Source organism: Canis lupus, chromosome 25 (genome assembly GCF_011100685.1).
Source record: "Canis lupus familiaris isolate Mischka breed German Shepherd chromosome 25, alternate assembly UU_Cfam_GSD_1.0, whole genome shotgun sequence".
NCBI classification, from domain to species: domain Eukaryota; kingdom Metazoa; phylum Chordata; class Mammalia; order Carnivora; family Canidae; genus Canis; species Canis lupus.
In genome coordinates, this window is record NC_049246.1 from 46989147 (window position 1) to 47016591 (window position 27445).

The following is a 27445-nucleotide window of genomic DNA, read 5'->3' on the forward strand; positions in this document are numbered from 1 at the left end:
CCCAACACCGGCAGCACTGGTCTGCACCCAGGCCAGGGCCTTTCGGCTGGGGAGGTGTCACCCGCAGGACAGGCTCTGTGCTCACTTGTCACTCGTGGACCTGAGCATCCAGTTCCCGAAGGTGCGGAGAGGGTTGGCAGTGAGCAGAATGCCCGAATACCAGGGAGGAGTGACGGTTTCTAACATGGACCAGGGAAGCTTCTTCATCTGTGCCACACCTGTAGGGCCTGGTGGGAAGAAAGAACACCTTCCGGGGGCCTCATGTACTGGTCATCGGCTTTGGTTTCTATTCTCAGGATAGAGGTGAGAAGCCAGGAAGTATCTTTAAAAATAGGGCTGGTTATAAAGAGAGCTGCACACATCCCCATTCTCACCCTTTAAAGGGTGGCTCTGGAGTTGGAATGTGCCGGAAAATATTATCCCAGACTCTGTCCATTGGTAACTGTAACCACCCAGATCACTTACAAAGGAGAAAACTCTAAGGCAGGAAGAATCAAAAATAATATTAACTCCTTAATAAATACTTCCTTTCCCTCTGCTGTCTGCGGAGAAGGAGGAGGAGCAAGAGGAGAACAGAGGAGTGAGGGATAAGCGGCCCCCTTCCTGCTAATTGGGGGCATGCACGAGTGCGAGTGAGTGTACCCTTGTGCAGGCATCCGAGAAGAGGCCAGGACCCCAACCGTCCGGGCCGGGCGGGGCAGGTGCTGGAGCCAAGAGAAACTCATCCTTACAGTTACTGAAAAATCCCCATTAATTATGTCTTAATTAACGTGTCTAATAATGCAGAAGCCGGCCTGTGGACCTGTGCATTATCCCCACTTACTCTCTTTGTAAATGTTGGAAAACAGTTTGAGAGTAAACCATTTTAGAAATTGAGTCCAGCTGTGCAGCTGTTCTTAACGGGGACAGAAATCTGGAGTTATGAAAGAAGCAAACACTACAGTGTGTTTGCGTCATGGTGTTTAAGGAAAAAGGGTAAAATCCTGGGCAGGACCCAAATGTGGGTCATTATTGGGTTTGACGTTGAACAAAACGGTGGTGGGGTGGTGATGTTGATGGTGATGCGTGGGTATTTTTAAGCTAAAGATCTTAGAAATATGAACTCCACTAGATGTCAGTGTCATCCAAGGAATGAGAAGAGGCAAATTAATTTTGAAATTGTAGCAATTAAGAAACTAAATTCTCATTATTACCAGTTTGCCCGTTCTTAAATATGTAAAATTCATAGACTCTTCATCCCTGGCAATTGTTGGTAATTATTGGCTTAAATTGGGGAAATGTGTATTTATTTAAAAGTGTCTAGGAGGAGGACAGATGTGCCATATGCCGAACAATCCTAGTGAGTAAAAATCCATGCAGGCTGGGACCGTAACACCCAGACGAAGGGGCACTGTCCACCTTATTTATTAGACCGTCTTGAAGAGGCCAGAGTTAATTAAGTAGTACACACATCATTTTTCAAATACTGCGCTTATAAATTTTGTAAAGTAGACCTGTAATGTACCACTCTGGGCTCATGTTTCCCAGTCCCAGATGTTTATTTACATATATACACATTTTTAGACAAAAATCAAAGTGCACTCATCACAAATTAGAATAAACTTAATGTTGCTTCTGTAGTTGCAATTTTTTTTTTAATTTTTATTTATTTATGATAGGCACACAGTGAGAGAGAGAGAGAGAGAGAGAGGCAGAGACATAGGCAGAGGGAGAAGCAGGCTCCATGCACCGGGAGCCCGACGTGGGATTCGATCCCGGGTCTCCAGGATCGTGCTCTGGGCCAAAGGCAGGAGCTAAACCGCTGCGCCACCCAGGGATCCCTGTAGTAGCAAATTTTATTTGCAGTAGGAATTAGTAAAAAACTACATTATAATCTTATTTTGCTGATTTCTTTGAAAAAGAATCATTGTCTTGAGAAAAATATTAAAAGGCTATGCCCATTCAATTTTTGGTTTTACAATATAGGTTCTTAGGCTAGTTAATTTACTGTAGTTGTCCAAATGTACATGTGAATAAAATTTATTTTTTAATTTTTATTAGGTTTATAGCAATTTATTTTAATTTTTTTAGAAAATATTTTCATACATAGGAATAAAAAAAAAAAAACATGTACATACTGACCTTGGAGCTCATCAAACACTTGCATTTTGCTGTGGCCGCTGCTGCTACTTTAAGAAATAACACCTCTCTGTAAAAGTCAAGCCCTCTAGGTGTGCCTCCTGAATACAGTGCCCCCCCCCCCCCCGCCCCCGCACCTGAGGATCAGCATTACCTTGAATTTGGTGTTTATCATCCACATCCACATCTTAAGCTTAACTGTAGTGCGTGTCCGTAACCGGGCACTGCCTTACTTTGCCTTTTGTCAGACTTTAAAATAACTGTCACTTCCATGATCCCTTTAAAAGCTCCCCCTGGCATGCCCACCGATAGCATGAAATGGAGCCGGGCATACCCAGGAGCCTCACTGTGCAGACTGCTAGGAGCTCACCGGGAAAATGAAGCAGCAGGGTTAGGGTGTGAGCAGCACCGTGTGAGCAGTGCCTGTGGCGGAGGAGGTCATGGGTCCGGTCACAGGGTGTCCTAGTGAGAGGCTAGCTGTGGGTCGGAGGGGGAAAAGCAGGCTTCTGTTTGGTGGCGAGGGCTCCTTAGGCCTGGCTCCTGTGCCGTGGACAGGTGGTTGATGGGGTGTCCCTCCGTGGCTTCTTGCCTCACGTGAGGAGGGTAAACATTTGTGCAGAGGAGCAGGTGATAACGGGACTGTCTTTAACCTCTCTTTCTTCTGTATTCGGTGTTGGTGAGGCTCGGGGTCCCTCCCTGGGCTCGCCGCTGACCCCTGTGCTGAGCGTGGTCAGCTCTTGTTAGCTTACAGTTGCGCACATCTGGCTGGTCCCCTCACACTGTCACTCATGATACACGCCGCTTTGTACCAGAGGGTGTCACGGAGCGGTGTCAGCACGAGCTGGAGGACGTGCCATGGGCCATGTGGTCCCCAAGCTGGTGGAAGACTCGGGTGGTCGTCCTGCAGATTCATGCGTCCGGGGGTAGTTGGGTGTCCGTTTGGGTGGCAGGTGCGACAGGCCCTCCTGACCAGCAAGCAGCTCAGCCCGGCTCCTGCCCTGAAGCATCCGCACCCTGAGCCTCCCCCACCAGAGCCCCAGGCTCATCGGGGGATTTCTCTCTGCCATTTTGGGGTGACGTCTCCCTAACTTTCAGGGCTGTTCACGTCAGAGTGTGTGATCGGACACTGAGTTGGGTTCTCCGGCGGCCTGCGTCCCGGGAATTGGGGAGCCCTGCTTGGACAGCAGACGGACTCGTGGGGGCAGACGTGCTGCCTGGAGGAAGATGTTAATTTCTTTATGTTTGTTTTGTTAATTGTTCTGGTTAACACAGAATAATGAAGGTGCATTTTCAAGTTTGGAGATTTGGAATTCATCAAATTCCAAGAATCTCATTAATGATCCCTATGGATTAAAAAAAAAATATATATATATATATTTTTTTTAATGTTATCACTGGGAGCTTCGAATCTTATTTTACAGACAAAAAGCTCAAGTTCCAACTTGCCTGTGCATTACAATGTGGTGAAAGGAGGATTGAGGGCTGTTTTGTAGCTCTAACTGAACATTATTAATTAAAGAATTAATTAAAGAGAAAAGTGAGCCCTACCCTGTAGCTAAAATCCATGACAAGGAATTGGTATCTCCCGTTTCCCGTTTCCTCTTAGCCCAAACGGACAGACTCAGTCTTACATTTTTCTGCAATGTCCTGCTTGTTGCTTCTTCTTCTCCTGTTGCCTCATTCCAGGCATCTGCCATCCTTCAGGAAAAAAGTGCACAGTGCGTGGCACATAGTAGGTGTTCAGTAAATGTCGGCTCTTTTCCTCCTCAAAGCGGCCTGTCTCCTAATGAGCACACGTGCTCTTTGAAGTGCCACATCTGAGTTTATAGCGTGGGGATTTCTCTCTCGCACACCCCATGACACTGCCCCCTTTTAATATTAAAAAAAAAAAAAATCCGCCACTCTGTCTCACACCCCTTTGAAACTGGATTTCATTAGCTCTTCACTGCAGCACCGGACACCACGAAGTCTGTTCATTTCATATATCATCTCAGATTTGAAAAGCACATGAAAATATTTCTCCATTTTCAATATTGCGTGAGTAATGTTCCCATTGAAAAGTAATGGAGTGAAGTTGTCACTTGTCAGCACAGTTATTAAGGAGGACGAGTTTCAGATCTTTCTCTCATAATAAAATAAATCTGTCAGAAAATCATTGTGCTCACACTTTCTCATGCCATCCGGAGATGAGACCGAGCCGGGGTGCTCCTCCTTCCGCTTCCCGGAGTGGCCGTGCGCTGGACCCGCTCCCGGGCGGTCCACACGGCGTCCGAGGCCGTCCTGCGCGCTGGGCAGACGAGGCTTCTCCTTCTACCCCGAGTTTCGTTGAAAAAGAGATTTTCAACTTTTTTTTCCCTTTGTTCTTTTCTGTGGCACGGTATGCTAGTTTGACTTGGAATGTGCTGCTTTTTAACCACCCAGAAGCAATTAAAAAAAATAAAAAACCAAAACCGTTAACGGCACCTTGATACGAATGAAGGGTACGCTGTTAAATTGTTCAGCTCCGCCGTTAATAGAATTTAAAAATCCTTCAGACGTTAAGCCAGCATATGCACTTCTGTGATAGGTTTCCCCTACAAGCCGCAAGGAGGCCTCTTCTCCTCGGCTGGGTTAACGGCAGCCTGAGACTCTGCTTTCCTGTTGGGCGTTACTTTCCTATACGGTCCATTGGTTCCTAGTGATTGAATTTTGAGCTCTTTAAAAAAGAATTAAAAGATAATTTTGCGGAGGAAAAGTAGGGGGAAAAGTTTAGAAAATTCTCCGTAAAACGATGGGCCGGTGGAAACCAAGTACCTAATAGCTTGCTCCTCGGGTGCGCCCGGGCACCTGCCCACCTCGCCCGCGGCCTCTCCGTACGGATTCGCAGAAGCTGTCCGGGGAAGGGCAGGCCTGCAGATCCGCGAGCCGCAGCCCTTACCCAAATGCTAACTTTATTTTTGCTTTGCAGTCTCGGAAAGGGAGTGACCCAGACAAAGAGAAGAAAGGCCTGGAAAGCCGAGCGGACAGCATCGGGAGCGGTCGAGCCATCCCAATTAAACAGGTACGCTGCTTCCCCCTTTTCTCCCCTTCCTGGAGCTGGAGACACACCTCGGTCTCTCCTTGCTATGATGCTGGCTCGCGCGCCAAGGTTTGTTTGATGTGTTCTGTTGATGAATGTAGAAGTCACTCACTTGACATCAATTAGAAGAGGTTCCTGTGTGTATTAAAATAGGATCATTAGAATAAGAAGAGGGAAAAATGTGACAACAGATCTAATGAAGTGCAGTCTGCCCGCTGCATATGGAGTGTGTTTCGAGGCTGAGCTGGCTTCAAAGGCTGCCTTTGTAGCTCGGCTTTGATTGGGCCGCTGGCCGCCAGTCGACAGGGGTAAATCAGATCGCCGTACAAGAGCCCCTTGTGATCACAGGAATAGCCCGATGTGGCCCTAATTTGCTCTCGCAGACGGACATCTGAACACTGTTTCAGGCTGGTTTGTAACAACGAGGCAATTAGTTGTGATAATCATAGCCGGTGTGTCAGCTGCGCGCTCTTGTTTGTAATTTGCTAATGAAGGAATTGTAACTTTGATTAGGTTCAGTTTCATTTAGACCTTATTATATAAAGGAACATTTACAGCTGTAATGTGGGGCCTTAATTAAACTTCCTCATTACACAACAGGACTTGAATTCAAGCATTTGTTTTGGCCTATGTTGCTAGCCTGGAATAGGTTTTCATTAGCCCAGAAACCGGGTACCAAATTACTTTATGTCTCAAGTAAAATGGGAAACCACGTGATGTATTTTGCTATTATAGTTCCAAGGAAAATAAAAATAAAGACTTCGACCCAGCACTGTGGCTCTTGGAAATAGCATCTTTTACTTTGTGAAAGAAGTCCAATTGATTTAGAGTGCATTCTGCTCGAGAGGAAAAAAAAAAAAAATCTGTGGGCAGGATAATAGCTCTGCTTCTTGAGAACATGGCTGTGACCAATTTGTCCCTCTGGGTGATTGCTCTTTGCCAGCTTCCACTGCGGGCACCTAGACGGTTTTCCATGAACTCGGGTTGGCACCGGCCGCCCTTACAAAGGGCTGGAGTCTGTGCACAAATATAACTTCGGCCGTCTGAAACCAGCAGGAATGCAGTGTTAGCCAGGGGCCTGGCGGTTTCAGCGAGGACGTGTGGGAACAGGTTGGAGAGGGCCATGGCGTCTTGGATGAGTCCGGAGCAGGGACTCCAGAAACGTTCGGATCCCGGGCCACAGATGTGTGGACTAGCTCAGGGCACCGTTGGGAGAAATCCTCTTCCTTCCTCTTTGCTGGTGGGTGACATCTTCCCTCTGAAGTGGTTTTGTTACTGTCCAAGTCCATGCACGTAGTTACTTATTATTTTCTTTGTCTGCCTTTATTTATACACCAAACCATCCACCGAAGGTGATTTTAATGGGTGGTTTTTCTGTAGATGCTGTTTCGACTGGAATTATGAAAATCGTTTGACTCCTTTTCTCTCATTTAAAACACTGGTCCGGGGACATTTCCTTTTGGGAATATTAAAACTTAATTCTAGACTGTCCTTAATTCAAGCTTATTGTCAATTGGGGGAAGGAGGTTGCCGCCCTCCACCCGGGCTGGGCAGGCCCCTGGTGTAATTGGAACCTTCACTCAATTTGTACCCTGCTCATCTGCAGAGGGGGCCCGCTTTGCAGGCTGGGTTTTCAATATGTGTGCCGATTGGAGTTGACCATCAAGCGTAAAATGAGTATTATCCAGTCTTTGGAAGCCTTTCAATTGTGAATGTTCAAAATAATCTCGTCGAAATCTAAATTATGGTCTGATTTCCCGATGAATCATGGTAGAGGAGCAAACATGGCTCCTTGTCCTCCGAAGCTCCTTGTCCCCCACGGGCAGCCACAGGCAGACTCCTTCCCAGAAGTGCACACCTGTTGGATCAGAGTCCCCCGTGGCAGGACCATCTAGGCCTCGGACTCCTCATCTGTGAAATGGGCCCTGTGTGATCATCAGAGCCCCTTGAAATGCCAAGATGTGAAGATGCCAGAGAGAATTTTTTTAAATTCCAGCAAAACTGGATTTCCCAATTAGTCATGCTCAGGGCACCTTTGTTGGAGCCTTTCTGTGGGTTGCAGGGATTGATGTGGGCTTTTACAGATAGTCGTACAGATTTATCTCGCACGCCCGCGTGTGCCGTGTTTATAAGGGATCCGAGATCATTAGAGACAGTCTGAGTTCCTAACCCTCCCCGCATGGTGACTCCAGGCAGCAGAGACGAGGAGCAGGGCCGCAGAGGAAGGAACCCATGGCTGGCACGTCCTCGATGCTCACTGCTGTTGAGGAAACATATTTTCATATAGTGTCCCCTTGAACCCTCCACACCGCCACAGGTAAGGTGGCAGTTTTATCCTTGCTTTGCATGAAACCCAGGCAAGGTGAGCATCCAGACCAGGCCGTTTAGGAAGCAATGGGGCCAGGATCCGGACCTCAGCCCCCTGCCCCAGCGCCTGCACTCTCTCCGTGGCCTGTTGGGGAGAAGCCTTCAGAAAGCTTAGAAGGCAAGTTACGTGTTACAAATTAAACACGTGGGCCCTGACCTTAGACGAGTACCCTCTGCCTGTGTAGAAGAAACGGCTACGACGGCCAGCCACAGCACGTTTCTCCGGGGACCACGCAGCCGCCCTCCTGTGCCCCAGCGTGGGAGGGCTTGCTTCGGCCCGCCGTGGTTTCCCTTGCCACGCGCCCTGCTGCCCGGCACAGAGCCCTGGCTCTTCACACACAGGCTCTTCCACGTTCAAGGCTTGCTCTGCGCCTGGGAGCCCCATGCCCCGGCTCATGGGTGCGTTGCCCGGTGGCAGAGAAAGCGTCCTGGAAGCCCCGCGACCTTCCTGGGGCTGGTGCTGGGTTTTGGACCAGCCAGTGTTTTTGATCATTGCAGACTCTTCCCTCCTCTTCCTCACAGGAATCTCGTAGCAGCTGGTTTAGGACACAGGCCCAGAGGTCTTCAACACGCTCCACGGCCAGACTCACGTTTGTACAGATTGCGTTCTGGTGGATCATCTTAACCATGTTTTGCTCACGTTTTACAGCTGCTTCATTTTGAGAGCAGAGTTCTCTCTTCTGCCAGCGTGGGAACCAGCTGGATCACGATAGGCAAGGATTTCATCTCTTCCCTTTCTCCCCAGTTAAAAATCCCTCATCAAGAAATCATGGATTTTCTGCAAAACCACTTCATTTTTTTTTTTTGAGGACCAGAGCCCACCTCTCCTTTTTTTGTCCTTTCGGGGCCTTCGAGGAGAATTGGTTCAGAGAATTCTATTTTTTCTTTTCTTTCTTTTTTTTTTTTTTTCTTTTACTAATAAGATAAGGTCTGTTCGAATAAAAATTAAAAAGCAAAGCAAGGAAAAAAAAAAAAAGCCAGAGGCCCGGCTCAGCGGCGAGTGGGCTTGTCACGTATTAATTTTTCATTGCTGTGGAGAGTTGTACATACATAATCACTTGATTGCAGTGGGAGTTAGGGAGCTCCTATGGTGTCATTTGCATAAATCTTGTTAAGTCAATGGCAGTTAATGAAGTACAAATGAGCCCGGAGAAGGTGACATGCAAATCGTGGGTGGCAGATGGGAGGTCTGTTTGGGGGACGGCAGCTGTGTGCTCTCCTTTCTTTCTTTCCCTTTGGCATTTTTTAATCTCTATATTATGGTACAGATACACAGCCTCAGCCCTGGCCTCTCCCCTTCCCGGCCGCCTCCGCCTCCGCCTCCCGCCGCCGCGCTCGCCCCGCAGACACCGACCCGGTGGCCTCACCTCGCCTCCCGCCTCGTGACCTACGCCAGGGTGTTTCTGAATCTTTAAGATCCCGGCCGGCTGGCCTCCCTCGTCGTGCGCACACAGTTGAAAATCCAGGTTGTCCTCGGCGGGACGGACACGCGAGCACCTCACTGGCGTGTGTCGTCTCCGGCCAGGCTCCAAGGAATGAAGAAGAGTAAAAAAAAAAAAAAATACCGTCTTTGCTTCATGTATTGCCTCTGCGTGGGAGGCTGGTCGTCCCCCTTGAGACCGGCCACCAGCGTTCGTCCGGCCTTACCGCCCTTCCCATGTGTGCCGTGGGCCCGGAGGCGGCGGGCGTCCGGGGATGGTGAGGACGGAAGGTTCTGGAAGTGGACGGCGCCCCCACGAGTCGGGCTGCGGCAGGGACCCCTTGCCTTCACGGCGGCCCCTCGGGCCTGTGGCGGTCATCAGTGGGGGCCCTCGCCTGCCCATTTGTGTACAGAAGCTCCAGGTGCCAGCAGGCCTCACCGTGAACTTTTAGAGAGATTTATGGGCAAAACACGGCATCTGCTTCCTGCTTCCTGAAGGCTTTTTTTTTTTTTATCCATTTCATCAACTGGGTGGTATTTTGAGAGAAACTAGTTCCGTGGACATTGACGAGAGGCAGGCAGAGAGGCATGTGTGGGCCACCTGTGCATGGTGGCTGCTGCGGTGGCCACTCAGGAGTCACCGGGCCATTGGTTCTCGTGTGTGCATCTGGCTGAGCACTTTCTGTTCCACGGGCTTGCGAGGTTACCGCCGAGGCTGAGGTCTGCACACGTAGGCTGGGATGGATACCCCATCGATACACCAGGGCCGTGACGTGCCCTCAGAACATCTGTCTCTAAGCCTTAATTTTGACCTCGAACCTGGATGTCACGGTCCCCTCTGGAGGGGACAGTCAGGGAGAGCAGATACTTTGCCAACAACCACCTGAAGCCACCAGAAAACCCTTCCCAAGCCCTCAGCCGAAGGGCCGACCCACGTGGAACTTTCCGGTAGCACTCCACCGTCAGGCCCAGGAACTGTTTGAAGTGGTGCGTGGTTTTGATTCTCAGCTGAGTAGAAAGAAGCAATTGTCGATTAAGTGAAAGACACCCCTGGAGTTAATCCCCTCGGCCAGCCTACCGTAGGCCCTGACCCGTGCTGTCTGGTACCTGGGATCACCCTGGGGTGGGGGTGGATGGTGTGGCGCCAGCGGAACAAAAACTACCTCATGACGCTAACTTTAGCATCTCCAAGTTTGACTCCGGTCATGGGTGGTCAGCTTCAGCCAGTGCTTTTGCAGAGGAAACAAAGTTGAAGTCCGGTCTGCAGTTTTGGGGGGGGGATTTGGAAGAGAGAGAGGAGCACTGTGTTCTTCTTCCCAGGAGCACAGCCCCACACCGCCCCCCCCCCGCCCCGCCCCCCCAGCAGCGTCTGCGAGGTGTCAGCCCCATGGCTCATGTCTGTCAGGCCTGACCACAGAGGAGCCAAGGTGAGCCAAAGGCGCCCTGAGAATACGCTGTTCACCCATGTGGCAAATCAGCTCTGCCCGGGCATCGGGGGCCCATTTAGTTCCCCAGAAGCAGATAATTTACTGACGTGGACCCCAGTGCCCTGAAAGCTAATTTACCTCACTTGGGTGAACGACTCCCTGAGAGGATTGCATCTGGCCTGGTTCACGACAGACTCAGCCAATTACGATTATTAATTTAATGGGTCAGGTGGGTGCATCACAGGCTTTTAATTTGACTCCTCAAATATCATACTGTCGTTGGAAAAACAATTCAGAGTATCTGGGTGCCTGGGTAGGAATTGACAGTCGTCCGGCTTGGACTGAGTAGGACACACACACCCTCACCGCCCCGGGACCCCAACTTTGGCAGCGTAGGTGGACGATGGTACGGTCTAAACAAAGTGCATGAAGAAATTGCATTAACCAAAATACAGAATCTGTCATTGAAATATAAATCTGCGAAGCAATTTAAAATGCTACTTCCCTTGGTGGCATGGGCTGCAGGAGGGTGATACAAAGCCATGTGCGCTCAGGCGCTTTGTACACTATCAACTGCCATGCAGACATAATGTTCTTTCCAATAAGACTCAATGTGTCCTCTGTGTATCCATAATCCAGGAGCTGGGATAATATCTGACTAAGTGATTCATTTCAGCAAAACATTGTTTATTTTCTTTAAAAGTTCAGCAGTGATGGTGAAGCCCAATTCCCCACGAGCTCAGCGACACAAGCGCACTCGAAAATAGAGGAAGATTCCCCAAAGCTAACGCGGGCCTGAAATCAGTTTATTTGTGTCTGGTTGAATCAATAGGGTATTTGTTCCAGGCATTATTTCTTAGCAGACGCAGTCAGCTTGTAGCAGTCGCGTGCTCCCCTGTATAGACGTGCGCTGGGCACCCCGCCAGCGGCGCAGGGAAACAGGAGACGACGGTGAGCCAGGCTGGGCTCAGACGCACGGTGGAGACCCTACCCCGTGACCACCGGGGCCTGGTGGATGAGTGTGGTGATGGAGGTTTGAGTGGGGAGGACCCTGGGAGCCTGAGGAGCTGAGGATCGGTGGATTCTACGACTCAGGAAAGGTGTGGGGGTGAGGAGGGAGAGGGCCATGGAGGTTGGAGACAGGAGGAGGCAGTGGGGGACAGAATGAGCAGCCAAGCAGGAAGGAGGGGTGCGAGGAGCCTGAAGGCTGGGGTGCCCCGTGATCAAAGGCCCCGGCTGACTTTGAGGGGGTATTGGGAGGGGTGTTGGCTTCCCCGTGTCAGCTGGGGACGTTGGGCCGTGTCTCCACAAAGTAGCAGCAAAGGGGTGTGAGACTTAGGACCGTACAGAGCTCAGGGCTCCGGGCCCCCCCAGCCCCGGGGACAGCACCTGCTGGCAGTGGCACCAAGCACCAGAGCAGCCCTGCCTGTGTAGAGCGACTCGCCACCGTGCTCCCTAATCCGAGGGTTTCCTCCTCCTGCCGCTTTATCCCGTCGGGTGTATGATGACGGGTAGTTCTAACCCATCAGAGCGTTAGCAGTCGCCAACACTTACTATTTCTGAGCACCAGAGAGAGATGAAGGAAGTTTCAAGAAAAAAGTAACCTGCCCAGCGTCACACGGTGTGTCAGGCTGCGGGGGCTGCCGTCCCGAACAAAGTACCGCCGCCCAGGGCCTTCGGCAACGGACGCTGATTTCTAGGGACTGGAAGCCCAGGGTCGGGGCGCTAGCAGGATCGGTTTCCGGTGAGGACGCCTGCCTTGCGTGTGGCTGCCTTCCCCCCATGTCCTCGGCTGGCCTCTCCTGGTGTGTCTTCCTCCCCTACTGAGGCCACTGGTCACCCTGGGACAGGCCCCTCCTCAGGACCCCAGTTAGCCTCCATTAGCTCCGAGGGCCATCTCCAAGGACAGTCACACCGGGAGTTAGAGCTCTAGCATCTGGATTTGGGGGGCACAGAATTTAGCCCATAACGTGGGACTAATTAATAGCAGAGCTGGGGCAGGAGCTCAGGGGCGTGTGACCCCAAGGGCCACCTGCAGCCATCTCCCCTATAATATCCTTCTGCCTCGGGCCTTCCTAATATTTCAAGGTAAGGCCGCCGTGTTCCTGCCCGTACGTTTGAGAATCGGAAGAACCTACTTGTTGCGGCTCCGTGTACTGGATAAGAAACGCACAGAACGTTCTGATTTGAGGGTCTTAGCCCATATCCTCCTGAGTTGTAGTAAAGTGAGAATTTTGAAGTTAAGACTCAGGCAACACATCGTTTCACGAAGCATGTAGCTCCCTCTCTGTGCGGAGCGTTTTGTAACTGTTACGGCAGCAGACACCCTTCAGATCGGTTTTAAAAAGAAAAGCTGAAATAATCTGTGATTTCAGTGGGTCCTTTCCCACGCAGGGGCGGCTCCTCAGGACCGTGGGCGAATGTCAGGCCTGCAGCTGGGAAAGGCCAGGAAAAGCGTGTTTATTCAGCACGTCCCTGCAGTTCTGGGGTTAATCTGACACATGGCTCCTGGCCTTCCAAAAAACCCCCCAAAAATCAATTGTGTCCACAAGTGTAGCTACGCTGTCACTGTGCTAAAAAGCCACAGCTCTGCGTGTTTTATCCCGGGTAGAAGAGAAGAGGCCCAGAGAACACCTGTCATGACTGAACGGAAGGTGTGGTGGGAGCAGAGATCTCCCCGTGCAGGTGACCAGTGGCAGCTGTAAACCCGTCACCGCCGTCCACACGTTGCAGATACTGCCTGGAAACAGGTCTTCCGAGGTGCCCGGGAAAATCCTAGATTCCCAGTCTAATTTCATTTCTGCTGCTTTGAGTAGTTCCTGCTGGAGGACTCGGTTTCTCCACACGTGAGAACACAGAGCGTAGACTAGGACTTCTCCCAAGCTGGCTTTTGTCCTTTGTGAATAGAGAGTTTAGAAAACAAGTGAGCTCCTCTCCTCCCAGCAGGAAGAATCACCCTGGCCGTCCGAAGTTCACGTTTGGTATAAAAGCAGCAACAGTGGAATTCTGTGGGGCTTTTGGCTGCTGGACTGGACACTTTTCCAGGGGCCTTACCAGCCTGTGCGTCGGGTGTCCCCGGGGGTCCGCAGCCCACAGCGCGCTCGTACTTGGTGCTTGCTCCAGAGCTGGAGAGGGTGACCTTGTGAGTCTTCCCACTTCCCAGTCCCTGTCTCAGGAGAGACATCACACTGAGGTGCTTTGCTTTTTTTTTTTTTAAGATTTTGTTTATTTGTTAGAGCTGGGGGAGGGGCAGAGGGATAAGCAGACTCCCCACTGAGCACGGATTCCAGCATGAGGCTGGATCCCAGAACCCTGGGATCATGACCTGAGCCAAAGGGAGCTGCTTAACCCACCGAGCCCCCCAGGCGCCCCCCAGGCAGTGACGCTTTTATCAGATAGTTTTGCGTGGCAAAAACACCCTTACCTTTCCTGCATCTCTCAAAGGAACTTCTTTCCAGCGGACTTCCTGATGGCCAGGTCTTCAAGCCGTTGGTATCAAAGCAGACAGCTGTAATTGAATATGTAGAGATTTGGTGAAATAGTACAAAATGGGCATGGAAGGGTTTAGGCTTGGGAAATATATTCGTAGTTAGACACTGTTATAAAGTACCTAACCTCGTAGGTACTTTATAACATATATATAATATATATGTGTTATATTTGGAGACACATTAAAAAAAATACCAACACATCAGGGCCTTCCCAAACCTTGACTTCCCCAGTTCAGGGAGACGTACAGTCTGCTGTACTTACTGGCTCACTTTTCCACCTGCTTAAAACGTCCGCACAGTTAACCAGATGATGATTGTGTTAGATTTACCATAGCCGTGCTGGCCGTTTTCCTGAGCGTCTCTTGTGCATCGCCTACTGTTAGATGCTTCAATCCCACGACCTTATGTAATTCTCTGCCAAGCTCGGGCACACCTTCTGCCAACAGCAGATGGGAAATCCAAGGCTTAGGGAGGCTAAGTCCTACAGCAGATGAGGTTCCTGCACTAACCAATGTCAGAGCTGGGATTTAAATCCAAGAGTCCTGTAGAGTATGTTTCTAGAAAAGTCTTCCCTGCCCTATTCCCCCAATTTAATCCATGCTTACAATGACTATCTTTTCCAAACCAGATCAGAAATCAAGTACATGGTATTTTCTCCTTATGGGGGGCCGTCCTCAAATGCATGTTGTCTGGCACCCAAGCTGACTGGTACCCACGTGGTGGTGTGCCTCAGGACCCAGAGGTTGACCGGCCGGTCAGGGCTGGCTCTTGAGAGATTGTGACCTGATCTGGTCACTTGCTGCGTCTTCCCTTCCCTCGTTGAACACGCGTGGCTCCTAGCCTTGGTTGGTATGGGTCCCTTTAATCTGTGCTTGTCACAATTTTCCTGTCTTTGGGCCCCAAGTCAGATGCCTTCTGTTCCAGAAAAACTTACCTTGTCCTCAAGGAGATGTGTCTGTCTCCCTCCTCCCTCCCGCAACACTCCATCAGGACTTGGGATTTTACTGTCCTTTTGTCTGATGATCATCAGCATGTGCATCCTTCGTGCATCTGCCCCCCCCCCCCCCCCCCCCCGTGTGCTCACACGCTTCTGGAGGGGTGCTCGGCTCGCGGGCAGAGCTCCTCTCCTGCGGTGTTGAGCAGGGACACGAGTAGACCGAGTAGGTCACTAGTGTAAAGTTTCATGTTTGCTGTCAAGAGTGTGTTCCATTGGAGAAGTTGCACTCAACGTTGTTAATATTTTTGGAAAGTGGAATAAGTTTTAATTCAGTGTTCTTTACACTTAATTTTGATTCACGTACATAGAGTGCTACATTTAGGTAAAACACGAGAGGTACAGTTGTTAACCTTCAAAGAATCAAACCATTATCAGTGACCAAAATCATTTGCAGAAATCGATTTCCTCACAAACTGCTCTGCTACTTTTCAATATTCATACAGAAGAAATTCCACTTAAGTAAATATCTTCATATGTACCTTGTTTATAAAAATTTAAACAGTGGACTGTTTTTATAATCACCTATTCTTCATTCTACATCAACCAGAGCCTTTGTGACTATAATTTGTGCTAAAAACCAGAATATGTTAATCTTCACAAAGTTATTCTGTGGAAAGAAGATTCATATTATTTTTAAAATATATTAAATTTTATGGAAATCTATAAATGTATCTGCTATACAGACATACTACTGCGGCTATAAGTAACCTGCAAGAGATGATTTGGAAATGAAAAACCACAGGAATCAAATAAACGTGGATGGATTTGCCCTTTCTTTGTGGATATCTAAAGTATTAGAAACTTAAAACAATGAGAAATCGTTTTATATTTAGGATCATAACTAGCAAAGCCTGATCAAATCCTACTCTTAGCAAAAGTTAATTTAAAAAGAAAGTTTTAGAAGCAGATTGCCGTGTCCCCAAAAGTTGGCCTGGTCTTCTTGAAGAGTAATCTTAGCAGTACATAACCGACATTAAAAAAAATCTCTTCACTTTTTCGCCCATTAATCTCTCTGCTAGAAATTTATCCCAGAGGAATAATTCACCAAGAGAAAAGGAGAAAGAAGATCTTCAGTGTACAAAAATATTCATAGCAGAATTATTGATAATATCAAAATCCCAGGAACTGCTGTCCCAAACAAGCGAGGAATTAAATTAGTGATGGTTACTAAATCGTGCTAGGGTAGACAGCCTCTAGAACTTTCATTATGGAGACTGTTGAGAGGTGTGAAAAGGGGGTCATAAAATATTAAATGAAAGCCTGAAACTGTATAATAATCACAACGTGAAAATAATTGTATATTTGGTTTAAGGTTGGGTGAGTAGGAACACAAGAAATGAGGTGGGGCATAAAGGAGAACTGTAATATTTTTTACTCTTCGTTGTGAAATAATTTTGCAAAAGCTGCAGAAGCAGTGCAGAGTCCACACGCCCTGCGCCCAGGTCCGCCTGACGCCAGCGGTTCCAGGGCCGCAGCAATCACAGCCAGGACGGCGACAGTGGTGCCCCGAGCTCCACCGCAAGCCTCGTTTCCGCTCCATCCCCGGGTGCAGCCCAGGGTCCCTGCCTGCACGGGGTCGCTTGGTCCCCTTGGTCACCTGCACCCTCACGCTGCTCTGCAGTCTCTCTTACCTTCCGTGACCTTGATGCCGTTTCGGGAATGCCGCGGGAGCACTGGACAGCCCCCCTCAGCATTGCCTGCCGCTTGGGGACCCCTTCGAGGTTACGCGTGTTGGGTTAGAGAACCACAGGGTGTTCGGTGCCTCGGTGCCCTCGACAGGGGGCATGTGACAGCCACTGTCACGGTCACCGTGGCCATTTGGTGAAAGTAGGGTCTGCTAGATTTCCCTGTTGGAAGGGATTATTTTTCCCTCTGGCGACCATGAATGGATGGATATCTTGGGGAAATACTTAAGAGACCATGCTGGTGGTCTGTAAAAATATTTTTAATGATGTAAGTTGTATTCAATAAGTAGGTCTTAAAAGATGAAGACAGTTTCCTTCTGATAAATGCACATTGTCTTGGATAAAATGCCCTGGGTGCCGCACAGTTGCGTGTACGTGTGTGTAAATAGAGCAAAGCTAAATTTCCCCTCCTTTATACTGAGGGAGTTAGAAGTCTTAAATACCATGAAATGCTTCTTCTAACCAAGGAAATTGCAAGAGCAGTAGTTATATATACTAGTACCTTTAAATACTTACTGGCCTGATCGTAATAGTGCAATGCAAAAATATCTCACAACCTGAAGGGACCGCTAAGATTGTCCCAATGTTCTTCTTTCTTTTTTAAAATTTTTGTTTGAATTTAATTGACATATAGTGTATTATTAGTTTCAGAGGTAGAGTGCAGTGATTCATCAGTTGCATGTAACACCCAATGCTCGTCACATCACACACTCTCCTTCCTGCCCGTCACCAGTGAGTGACCCCATCCCCCTACCGACCTCCCCTCCAGCAGTTTCTTTCATTTTCAGATCTTCACTGCTCTTAGATGGTAAATTAATGGAAGTGCCTGCTTCTTTCCTCCCTCCTGTGTTGGAGGGAAGGGGCAAGTGAGGACAATTTTGAAAGTTGGTGGGCCTTTGAGGAGGGGTAGAAGGAGCCCTGGGATGAGGAGGAGCTGTGAGCATTGGGAGTGAGTGGACCTGGTGAGAATGGAGAAGCAGTTTGCAAACTCAAGAGGAACCGGAGGCCGTGGGCCTCGAAGGGTGGGCACGTGGTAGGTTCTTGGCGGATCTTAGGAGCGAATAATGCTTCGAGCGCCCAGCACCTCTGTGGTTCAGGTGCCATGTCAGGTTGGTGTAAAGCAGGAAGGAAGCTTCACAAAGGTTCTCCTGCAAAGCAAGATCTCTTGGGTTTAGTCTCAGATCTTTTTTTTAACGATTTTATTTATTTATTCATGAGAGAGGCAGAGACATAGGCAGAGGGAGAAGCAGGCTCCCTGCGGATACCCTGATGACAGACTCAATCCCAAGACCCTGGGATCAGGGCCTGAGCCAAAGGCAGACCTGCGCTCAACCACTGAGCCTCCCAGGTTGCCCGCAGATTTTTTTTCTTTTTTCGTGAAAATTGAAGTTCTACTTGAGATTTCACATGTTTTTGTTAAGTAATTTATCTTAGAGAATGAAGACATGGCCACTCGCGTACGTATGTATTATACACATATATTTTATGTGACGTATTAATATATACAAATTCCATGTGTTAACCATAAGAATTTTTTGTTTTCTTTTTTCTCTCCAAGTGTCCCATTTTTTGCCCAAATAAACACATGCTCTGCTGGGGCTCATACTGGACTTAGCATAATAAACGTGCTGTTTCTAAAGCTGGAGGAGGCCCACCTTTTACACGTTACGGAAACTGAATCCTGAGAAGGTTACATGACTTGCCCAGGGTAACCCCTCCTTATGTGACACGATCCAGGTCCCATCCTTTCAGATGCTCCCGCCATTGCTCCTTCCACTATTAACACCAACATCCTGGGCATTTCCTTCTTCCTTAGGCTTAAAAATGTAGAGAGATAAATAATGTTTGCACACATCTTGACTGTATTGTGACTGGCCATTCGTTCTCAGTGGGGCCCTTCTCCATACTGTTTGATCCACCTATTGTAAAAATGAGGACTCTTCCTCATATGCAGTAAAAAGTACTGCATTTGGAAGGATCTGGTTCCTAAGGGTGGACAAATCACCGTGGGGGGATTTCTTTATCCAGCATCCTCCCTGGGGCCCCAGCCGCCCCCCGAGACGCTGTGGTGCTACTCCGTACGCCTTACAGATGAGAAACTGAGGCTCAAGTACAGGATTTCCCAAAGCCAGGAAGAGGCAAAGGTAGGATTCAAACCCTCGTCCTGTGCCTCTTTCCAAAACACGCCGTCTTCGCGTTTAATGGCCTCGTGGACTGCCGAGCTCCCAGCGTGCCCTCCTGGGTTGTACTAAAAAAAAGCCAGGCACAGGGCGACAGCCAGGCGCCCAGGAGCCTTCGGTTGGCGGCACCCGCGCTCCACGGTACAGCCAGGCCTCCCGCGAGAGCGCCTTCCCCGGTCTCAGGGAGCCTCTAAGTGTATTCCACAGCGGTTGTTTGTAATTGGAGTATCTGGAATTCACTGTGGTTTTAATTAGTTGATTACTAGTTCTTTAAAATGTACTGTACTCACTGTGGGTCTCGCAAATTGGTAACTGGTAGCTACCAGGATAATTAAATATTTCAGAGCACTTGGCTACAGTAGCATTGAACTGTGAAGAAATAATGTCGTAGAGCCAATCAAAAAGAGATCCTTGTAAACTCATTTACGGCGGCAGTGTGTGTTAGGACCATCACAGAGATGCTTATTGCAGGAGAAATTAAAGATACAATTTTGTGCTAAGAGGCAATATAGAAATTAGTTCCTGAATTACTTGTTAATTGATTTGGTAATTCCCTTGGGTCTGCCTTTTTTTTTCTTTCTTTCTCCCCCCCTTTCTGTTGCTGCATCCAGTTAACAGTGACTGTTCCCAGAGCAATGAAAATATTTTTCACACTTAGATTAGATACATCCTTACATCAGACCGCTCACATTTATATTTGCAGAACCAAAAAAAAAAAAAAAATACCTGCCTTAACTACAACCAGCATATTGTTGTTTTATGTGTACTCATCAAGGTAACCAGTGCGTGCATTCGTGAGACTGGATAATTTCCGCAAAAAGGAAGTGTGTTTTTATGTCTTGCGTTTGAGGAGGTTGCTCTGATTTTTTTTTTCTTTTTTTTTCCCCCCTAATGGAAGCCCTCATTTTATTATCAACAGTGGAGGAGATTTGGCAGACTTGATTGATGAAAGGCTTATTGTTTGCAATTCAGCAAGAATAACCATACAAAAGACCATTTGTAGAAAAGTGCAGATTGCTCCTGGAAATGATATTGGAAGAGAATGAGACCCGTTTCTCCCGTGGAGATTGAGCGGTGGGTCCGAGAGGCGCGGCCGTGAGGCCCAGGCTGGCAGGGGGAGCCTCCGGGGGCTCCCCGTGTGGGGGCGGCCCCCTCCTTGCTGCTGGCTGACGGACACGGGCGATGACGTTGGCATCCACGCACATATTTCTGCTGCTTCCGTGCAGGAGGCAGAAGCTGTTGTCCTTTTGGATTTTTCAGAGAAGAACCTGACCACCCTTGGGACAGCTGCCAGCACGCTGGCCTCATCTTTACGGTAAAGAACACATTGCTTGCATCCCTTGGCTGTGCCTGTGGCCAAGAGGGAACATCAGAGACTTTTCGGACAACACCGCTACCATAGTTTTAGGCCCGTCTGTTTCTGCTGCCCTCCCGCACCGTCTCCTACTTGTTTTAAAAACATCATCACGCTTTTGCTCAATTCCAGGCAGCGATGCTCGTTTCAGTGTCTGCTCTTAAAAATGTATGGTAGCTAGTGATTTATGTTCAGTTAGGAAAAGGGGAAGATGTTTGCATTTAGCCTGGTCTCTATTAAAAAGTACAAAGTTACAGCAGTAAAAAGTAACGTTTATCCTGAAAAATGAAAACCATCCCAAATCTAGCTTCACCCGGGAACAGAAGAGGCGTGCTAAATTGGGCTACTGGGGGGCATGGCCATTGACGAAGAGCTGCCTGGCTGGATGTTGGCGTCAGTGGACGGAGAAGGAACACTCCGTGTGCTCTGCGCTCCAGACACATTCCTTCTCGCCGCCCGTAAATGGGGTGGCTGGTGTTTTCCTCATTCTCATATTCTCCTGGTCGATGGGGCCCCTGAGACGCAGCGCGCTCCTTGCCAGGAGATGCTGCTTGGGCAGACCTGGTACCTGACCAAGGCTCACGGGTGCCTTTCCGGCCTCATCATCGTACGCCGTGGTCTTATTTATTTCTAATTCCATACCCATTGCGTCAGTCCCCCGTACCTTATTTTTAAAGGTTTTCTCCTAGAACTCAGCATCTTGAAAGTTACTTCCTGAAGCTTCCCGGGGAGATACCTATCTGTGTCACTTTTCCTCCCCCAGTTATTTCAAAATGACCAAAATTTAGCTAACCACCCCAGAAGCAATTGTTTTCTAGGCCCCGCTCCCCCAAAGCCCCCAGCCTTGGTGGAGTTAGATCAACCTGCCCTGAGTTTTCAGGCAGCGTGGATGGCGGTTCCCTTGTGAGAGCATCCAGCACCAGGTCCCCATCGGTCTCATCACTGACCCCCGAGTAGGGCGCTTGGGGGCGGGGGGCAGTTCACAACCCCGGGCAGTTTTGTGCTTGAATTGGGCTTCTCCCCAATGGCAGAGGAGAGGAACACATCCCCTTGAGAGACTGCAAGGACGCAGCTCTATACCTTTTATTTTTTAAATATGCACGTGACTTTTGTCTTCAGCTTCATAAGCATATCTTATGCTGGACTGTGCTTTCTGTCCTTAGTTAAATTGCTGATTGTCTCCAAATATTTGAGCCAAGTTGTTGTTCCACTGGGTCACCTCGCTTGTTTACCGGGGCCCTGACCTGAGTACCCCAGGTGGAGCCACAGGCTGCATCTCCGGCCATGCAGGACTGGAGATTTGGAGCAGGGCGTGAGGGCTGGCCGTGAAGCTCCAAGGTGATGAAAATTTCTCCATGATATTTCTCATGATATTTCTGCACTTTAATGACTATTTCTACTAATCCTTGTACTAATAATTTTTAACGGTTCACACTGAGTAGGTGACATTTTGATACATTAATGAGCCTTATCAATGACTTTTAAAAGTTCTCTAGTCTGCCAGGATGCTTTGCCACAGCCCCCCAATGGAGTGTCCGGAGTCGTGACCCCTCTCTCCCGCTCTCTGCGAGCTGTCACTAGTGGGTGTCACACCAGCTGCGGGCTCCAAGAATAAGCCCATCGCTGCATCCTGTCAGAGGAGATGAATTACACTTCCAAGGTTTGTCGTGGAGGATTTCCCTAAAAAATCATTTGCCTGTACTTTCAGGATACTTGAGAAGCATAAGCCTCAGGAATGGAAGGCGGTGTTCAGCAGGGGGTGTTCAGCAGGGGTGTGTCCCATGCCACCAGGCAGAGGACCAGCTGGGGAATTGCTAGTGTGTATGGGAGCGCAGAGGCCGTCAGGAAAAGGAATTGAGGAAGCTGGAGGTTTGGAGCAGGTAGGCTCAGTGAGCTTGCTGCCGGGTGCAGGAGGCCTCCCCGGGACTAAGGCCTGGGCTGCCGTGGGTCCCGAGGACTAGGTCTGGGGCGTTTGGCAGGATTACGACAAGTATCCCAAAGGAAGGTCAGTGTGGATAACCATCCTGAATTTTTGCCTTTTTTGAGAACAAGTGTTTTCTGGTTTGTTCTTGGGTTTCTGGAAAGTAATGGGCATAACACGGGTACTTCCTTGGACACAAGATTTGCCAGAAAAGGAAACACTTTGAGAATAATCAAATAAGAGCCAATGGATGCTGTTACCTGGGCCTTACCCATCCGTGTGTCACAACATCACAAGGCCAGGATTTTTTGCTGTTGTTGTTTTCATCTTTTTGGCAACTGGTATATCCTAAGCCTCCAGAACAGTAGATGCTCAATAAATATTTATTGAATGGGGAAAAAAAATCTCAATCCTTACAACCACCTTATGTGGCTAACAGTATAATTCCAGTTTACAAACAGAACGAGTGCTTGGAGAAATTAAGCCCCTTCCTCAACATCACACAGCTTGGAAATGGTATTGCTGGGGTTTAGATATTATGTGACTTCCCAAGAGTCACGTTTGTTCTGGAAGGTTCTTGGGAGGCTCCATGAGGACCTGCCTGGTAGAATGTGTGCCTCAGCTGATAGACTTCTGGAGATGGAGAGTTGGGGATAGTCCAAGGAGGGATCCAGGCCTGGGTCTCCTTTGGAATGTGTTGCCCTAAGAGTGGAAGGCTGAGGAGAGAATTCTGGGAGCTTCTGCTCACCTAAGCTAGTTTCCCAAAGAGCATTCCAGGACTGTCAGGTCCACATGTCACTCGGGTGTCACTGGGAGACGAACAGCTGAGCAGAGCTGGGCCACGCCAGGATGACAGGGCCCTTTTGTCAGGACTCCTAGCACCTTCACTGTTCTTCCTGGCACTGGAACCTCCAAGAGAGGGCGGAGCATGTGTCTTCATTTGCAAGACCCATGTCTTGAGACTCCATTGCTCTGAGGCCCAGATCTGCAGTTTTAGAGATCAGGTGTCATGGTTCAAGAGGCAGTTTCATGCACTGGTGTGCAGAGGCCAACCTGAGACACTTTCTGTTGTTCCCTTGGTATTTCAACCTCTGGGACAGGGAGTGGGTGGCAGGTGGGGTGGTAGTGTCAGGACGTTCTCCACAGCCTGGGTTCTCCAGAGTTCCTTGTGCCACAGGGCTCGCCCCAGAGCATGGCCATCCTTGGCCAGTCCCGTCTGTCGGGCCTGTAGGACCAATCCTAGCCAGGCTGTTACTGATGGTGCATTTTATTTCCTGAAGGGGAGACTGGGCCCTTGTGACCTTCGTCAGAATTCCATTTTATTGGTCAAGGAGTAATTTTCTTCGTGTCCTTTATATCACGGAGGCAGCCTGGGCAGTCCATCACCTTGATTTCCAAAGGCGGGAGTCTTCCCAGGACGGAGATCCTGTGTTGTGTTAACCAAGTTCTAACTTGAATAAGAACCCTGAGCGAGAAGGGGCCACGATGGCATCCGAGTCAGTGGTGGCCAGGTAGGTGCTTGATGCCTCAGGTAATTCATGAGCGTCCCGGGGCAGGGGAGGGGCAGTCTGGTCGTTACCCTGCCCTTCCGCGAAGATCAGTCATGACGTTAGCTTTTTATGCTGACGAGACTTTTCTTTTTCTCGTGTTGATGATAAACGCTTTGTAATTTTTCAGACTAGGGATGTCGTTTCTGCCTCTTTTCCTCTGGGGGGCGGGGTCACTGCACGAGGGTTCGGTGTTGGAGCCTGATGAGGACCTCCGTCCTTGCCGTGCTGGGTAGCGGCTTTGTGCGGGGCCGCGGGGCAGCTGCGGGATGGACAGGGGGCTCCCCTCGGCGCCCGGAGTTGGCAGCGCGCTGGGCAGGAAGCCCGGAGCGTGGGGCACCCGTGACCGAGGGCTGGGGCCCGTGGAGAGGGGACGTGTGCTGGGGGCCGGAGGAGGGACTGTGGGAAGTGACGGTTACGGTGACAGACCTACCTGGACGCTGGAAGCAGCAGGACGCGCTGGAGTGCGCAGGGCGGAGCCTGGCAGGTGCCGTAGCGGGGGGGTGGGGGCTGCGGCAGGAGTGTCCGAGGAAGGCCGCCAGGAGCCCACCCAGGAGGGAGCAGCGAGAGCCCGTGGGGAGGCCCGTGGGGAGGCCCAGGGAGCCACCCCGGCTCTGGAGGTTTCCGTGGCGACATCAGGCGGGTGGGCCTGGCCTGGGCCATCTGGGTGGTTCGCTCAGAACCGAGCTGCACTTAACCAGGCCACTTGGTTATGAAGCGGGTTGACGACCAGTTGCACGTTCGCAGTCCTGTGAGGCAACGTGTGCCATCTGGCGGGTCCCAGCAAGGCCCGAGCCCTCTGGTCGTACACGCTCAGGCTCTCCTCCCAGGGCCGCTGGAGAGCAGGTCCCATAGCTGGGACCCCCAGAGCCTCCCTCGGGGCGACGAGACGTTCCTGGAGGTGAGCGTGCTTGACCCGGGGCTGGAGGTCGGGGGACACTCGGGTCCCAGTGGGGGAGCTGGGCTGTGCGGGCCTCGTGAGACGCGCCTCTCCGGGAGGCCAGCGGGCGCTCGGAGGCACCGGGACGACGTGTCAGTGGCGGTGATCTGTCCCCACGGGTTCCCCAGCAGCGAGTTCCCAGGCACTCGTGGTGATGGGAGCTGCTGGTGGCTCACAGCCTGGGCCCTGACGTGGTTGGCCCTGAGCCACTCTTGCCCCTTCCTCCCCCGCCTCCCCGTCGTCCTCCTCTTCTTCTTCTTCACCATCACCAATAGATTTTCACTTTTAGGACAGGTTTAAATTCACAGCAAAATCAAGCAGAAAGCACAGAACGTCCCACCAAGCCCCCCTCCCCAGACGCACACGGCCTCCTCCGCCCCCACGCCGGCACCCGGGCCACAGCGTACAGGCCTGCCGTGGCCCGTCATCGCCTCCCAAGGTCCACAGTTGCCGTCGGGGTCTCTCTCGGTGCCTGCGACCTGTGGGTTTGGACAAATGCACAGTGACGTGTATCCATCTCTACAGTGTCCTCCTGGATGGTGTCCCTCCCTGAAGAAAATCCTCCACTCTGTGCCGGCTCGCCCCTCCGTCCCCACCGCAGAAACCACTGACCTTTTTATCATGTCTGTACCTTTGCTTTTTCCAGAACCGTACGTCATGTGCTTGGAATCATAAAGCATGTTGATTCTTCGGAATTGCTGCTTTCACTTAGTGATACACATTTAAGGTCCCGCCATGTCTTTTTATGGCTTGATAGCCCATTTCTTTTTAGTGCCCAGTGCTATTGCATCGCCGGACGAAACACAGTCTGTGTGTCCCTTCACCTATTGAAGGACATCTTGGTTGCTCCCAGCTTTTGCCACTTGGAATAAAGCTGCTCTGACAAGCATTTGGGTGCAGATTTTGGGTGTGGATTTAAGTTGTCACTCACTTGTGTAGAGACCAGGGTGTGGTTGCCAGGTGGCATGGTAAGAATAGCTTTAGTTCAGCCAGAAACTGCCAGACCAACATCCCTCGTGTCAGACCGTTCTGCGTCCCCGCGAGCGAGCAGGGAGCGTTTCTGCTGCTCCCCGTCCTCACCAGCATTTGGTGGTGTCAGTGTTTGAGATTATGGCCATTCTGACAGGTGTGCAGCGGTGGTTTTAATTTGCAATTCCTTGGTGACCTGTGATGCTGGGCAACCTTTCTTCTTTCTTTTCTTTCTTTTCTTTTTTAAGGACTTTTTACATTTATTTATTCATGAGAGAGACACAGAGAGGCAGACAGACACAGGCAGAGGGAGAAGCAGGCTCCCTGCGGGGAACCCAATGCAGGACTTGATCCCAGGACCTCGGGATCACCTGAGCCAAAGGCAGATGCTCAACCACTGAGCCACCCAGGTGCCCCCGGGCACCCTTTCTGATGCTCATTTGCCATCTTTGTATCTTTCTTGGTGAGGTTTCTGTCCAAATCTCACTTTTCTCTTGGGTTGTTTTCTTATCATTAAGAAGGCTTCGTACAAGTTGGATGATACCCCTTCACCAGATATGTCTGACGCAGACACTTTCAGCCTGTGGCTTGCCTTCCCATTCTCCCCATCATTTCTGCTTCCCCTTCTAATAATTACCCTCTAGTGTTCCCTGTGTCCATATCGACGTGCCCCTTTCCCTGTGATGGTGGGCTTCTTTGGGTTGCCTGTAATGTTCCCAACAGTCTTTTCTTAGGAGGTTAGTAGAACTCTTGCCAGTATACACGGTATGTAAATGCATCCTCAGAATCATCAACTCTTGATTACATAATTGCTGAGAAGCGTGTGTAATTCTTACAAGTACTTTATGTGTTGTGTTACATTGAGAATGGGTGAAACCTTTTACAAGTTATATATTATAGGCATTCTAAACTTAATGCTAATTAATAAGCATTCAGGAACGTGCAAAAGTTCTTCCGAGAAATAATTCTCCCCATCTCATGTCACTGTCAACATCTGCAATTAACAGCTGGGGGAGTAACCAATTGCCTGTTTGCTTCTGTGTTTATCGTCTAGAGTAACCATGTGCAGACCAAGCCTGTCTGAGCCTGGGGAGAAGGTAGCTACCCCCTGGATAAGAAGGCAGGTGAGCCCCCAGCACACAGTGCAGACCAGTATCCAGGGGGGAAGCTGCCCCTCCCCTAGAGGCAGGATCTTCTTTGGCTGAGATGACGTCCCATCTGATTCTTGAGGCATGGACTTGATCACAGGGTAGTGGGGCTAGGGGTGCCCGTAGGCTGGGGAACTGAGTGGAAGAGAACAAGAAAGCTAAGAGCAGGTGTCTTTGGAGAGGGAGAGGAAGGATTGCTGTGTTCAGCAGGCAGGCTGCTGGGTGCAGGGATTCTCAACTGGGGCGGGCACTGCAGAGGGACCCTGGGCCTGCAGCCTGGGTGAGGGTGTCAGCAGGAGCAACATGTGAGCCTCGAAGACTGAAAAGTGGGCAGGGGGGACTGTTCTTGGCAGGGCTTGGAGCTACAGGGAGGACCTGATGCCCAGGGAAGGGGGCGGAGAAGAGGCTCCCCTGAGTATGGGGAGGAGCCACCCCATCCTGGGAGATGGCCAGGATGGGGTAGTTCGGGGGGCGGGGGGTGGCTGGATGGAATTGTTCTGCAAACTACAAAAACCCTAAAAGTAATACAGGCTCATCATATCAAAATTAGAAAACTTATATGGACCCCCCCCCAAAAAAAAAAGGTAACCCGTGATGCTAACTCCTGAGCTAACAGTGGTTACCGTATTTTTTCAGATTCCTGTGTAAATTCATGGTCTCTTGAAACTTTTTCTATCCCACCCTCCCCCAATGCCCCTTGTTCCCCATCCCCTGTGCTTACACAGACCCTCTCCTGCCACCCTGGCCTCCACGGGACACCTGCATCACCCTGGTTCGTCCCATCTGCTCTGTGCTCCATGAGAGAAGGAATCCTGATTACAGT

At 50.0% G+C, this 27445-nt stretch overlaps 1 protein-coding gene across 16 annotated transcripts in view; it reads left to right on the forward strand.

Moving 5' to 3' along the window:
• Nucleotides 1-27445, forward strand: part of AGAP1 (ArfGAP with GTPase domain, ankyrin repeat and PH domain 1) — a 532124-nt gene that overhangs the window by 257603 nt on the left and 247076 nt on the right. For all 16 annotated transcript variants that reach the window (XM_038574273.1, XM_038574276.1, XM_038574283.1 and 13 more), the window contains one exon: nt 5066-5158. In XM_038574273.1, coding sequence (XP_038430201.1) covers nt 5066-5158 — 93 coding nt within the window. The remainder of the gene's footprint in view (nt 1-5065; nt 5159-27445) is intronic.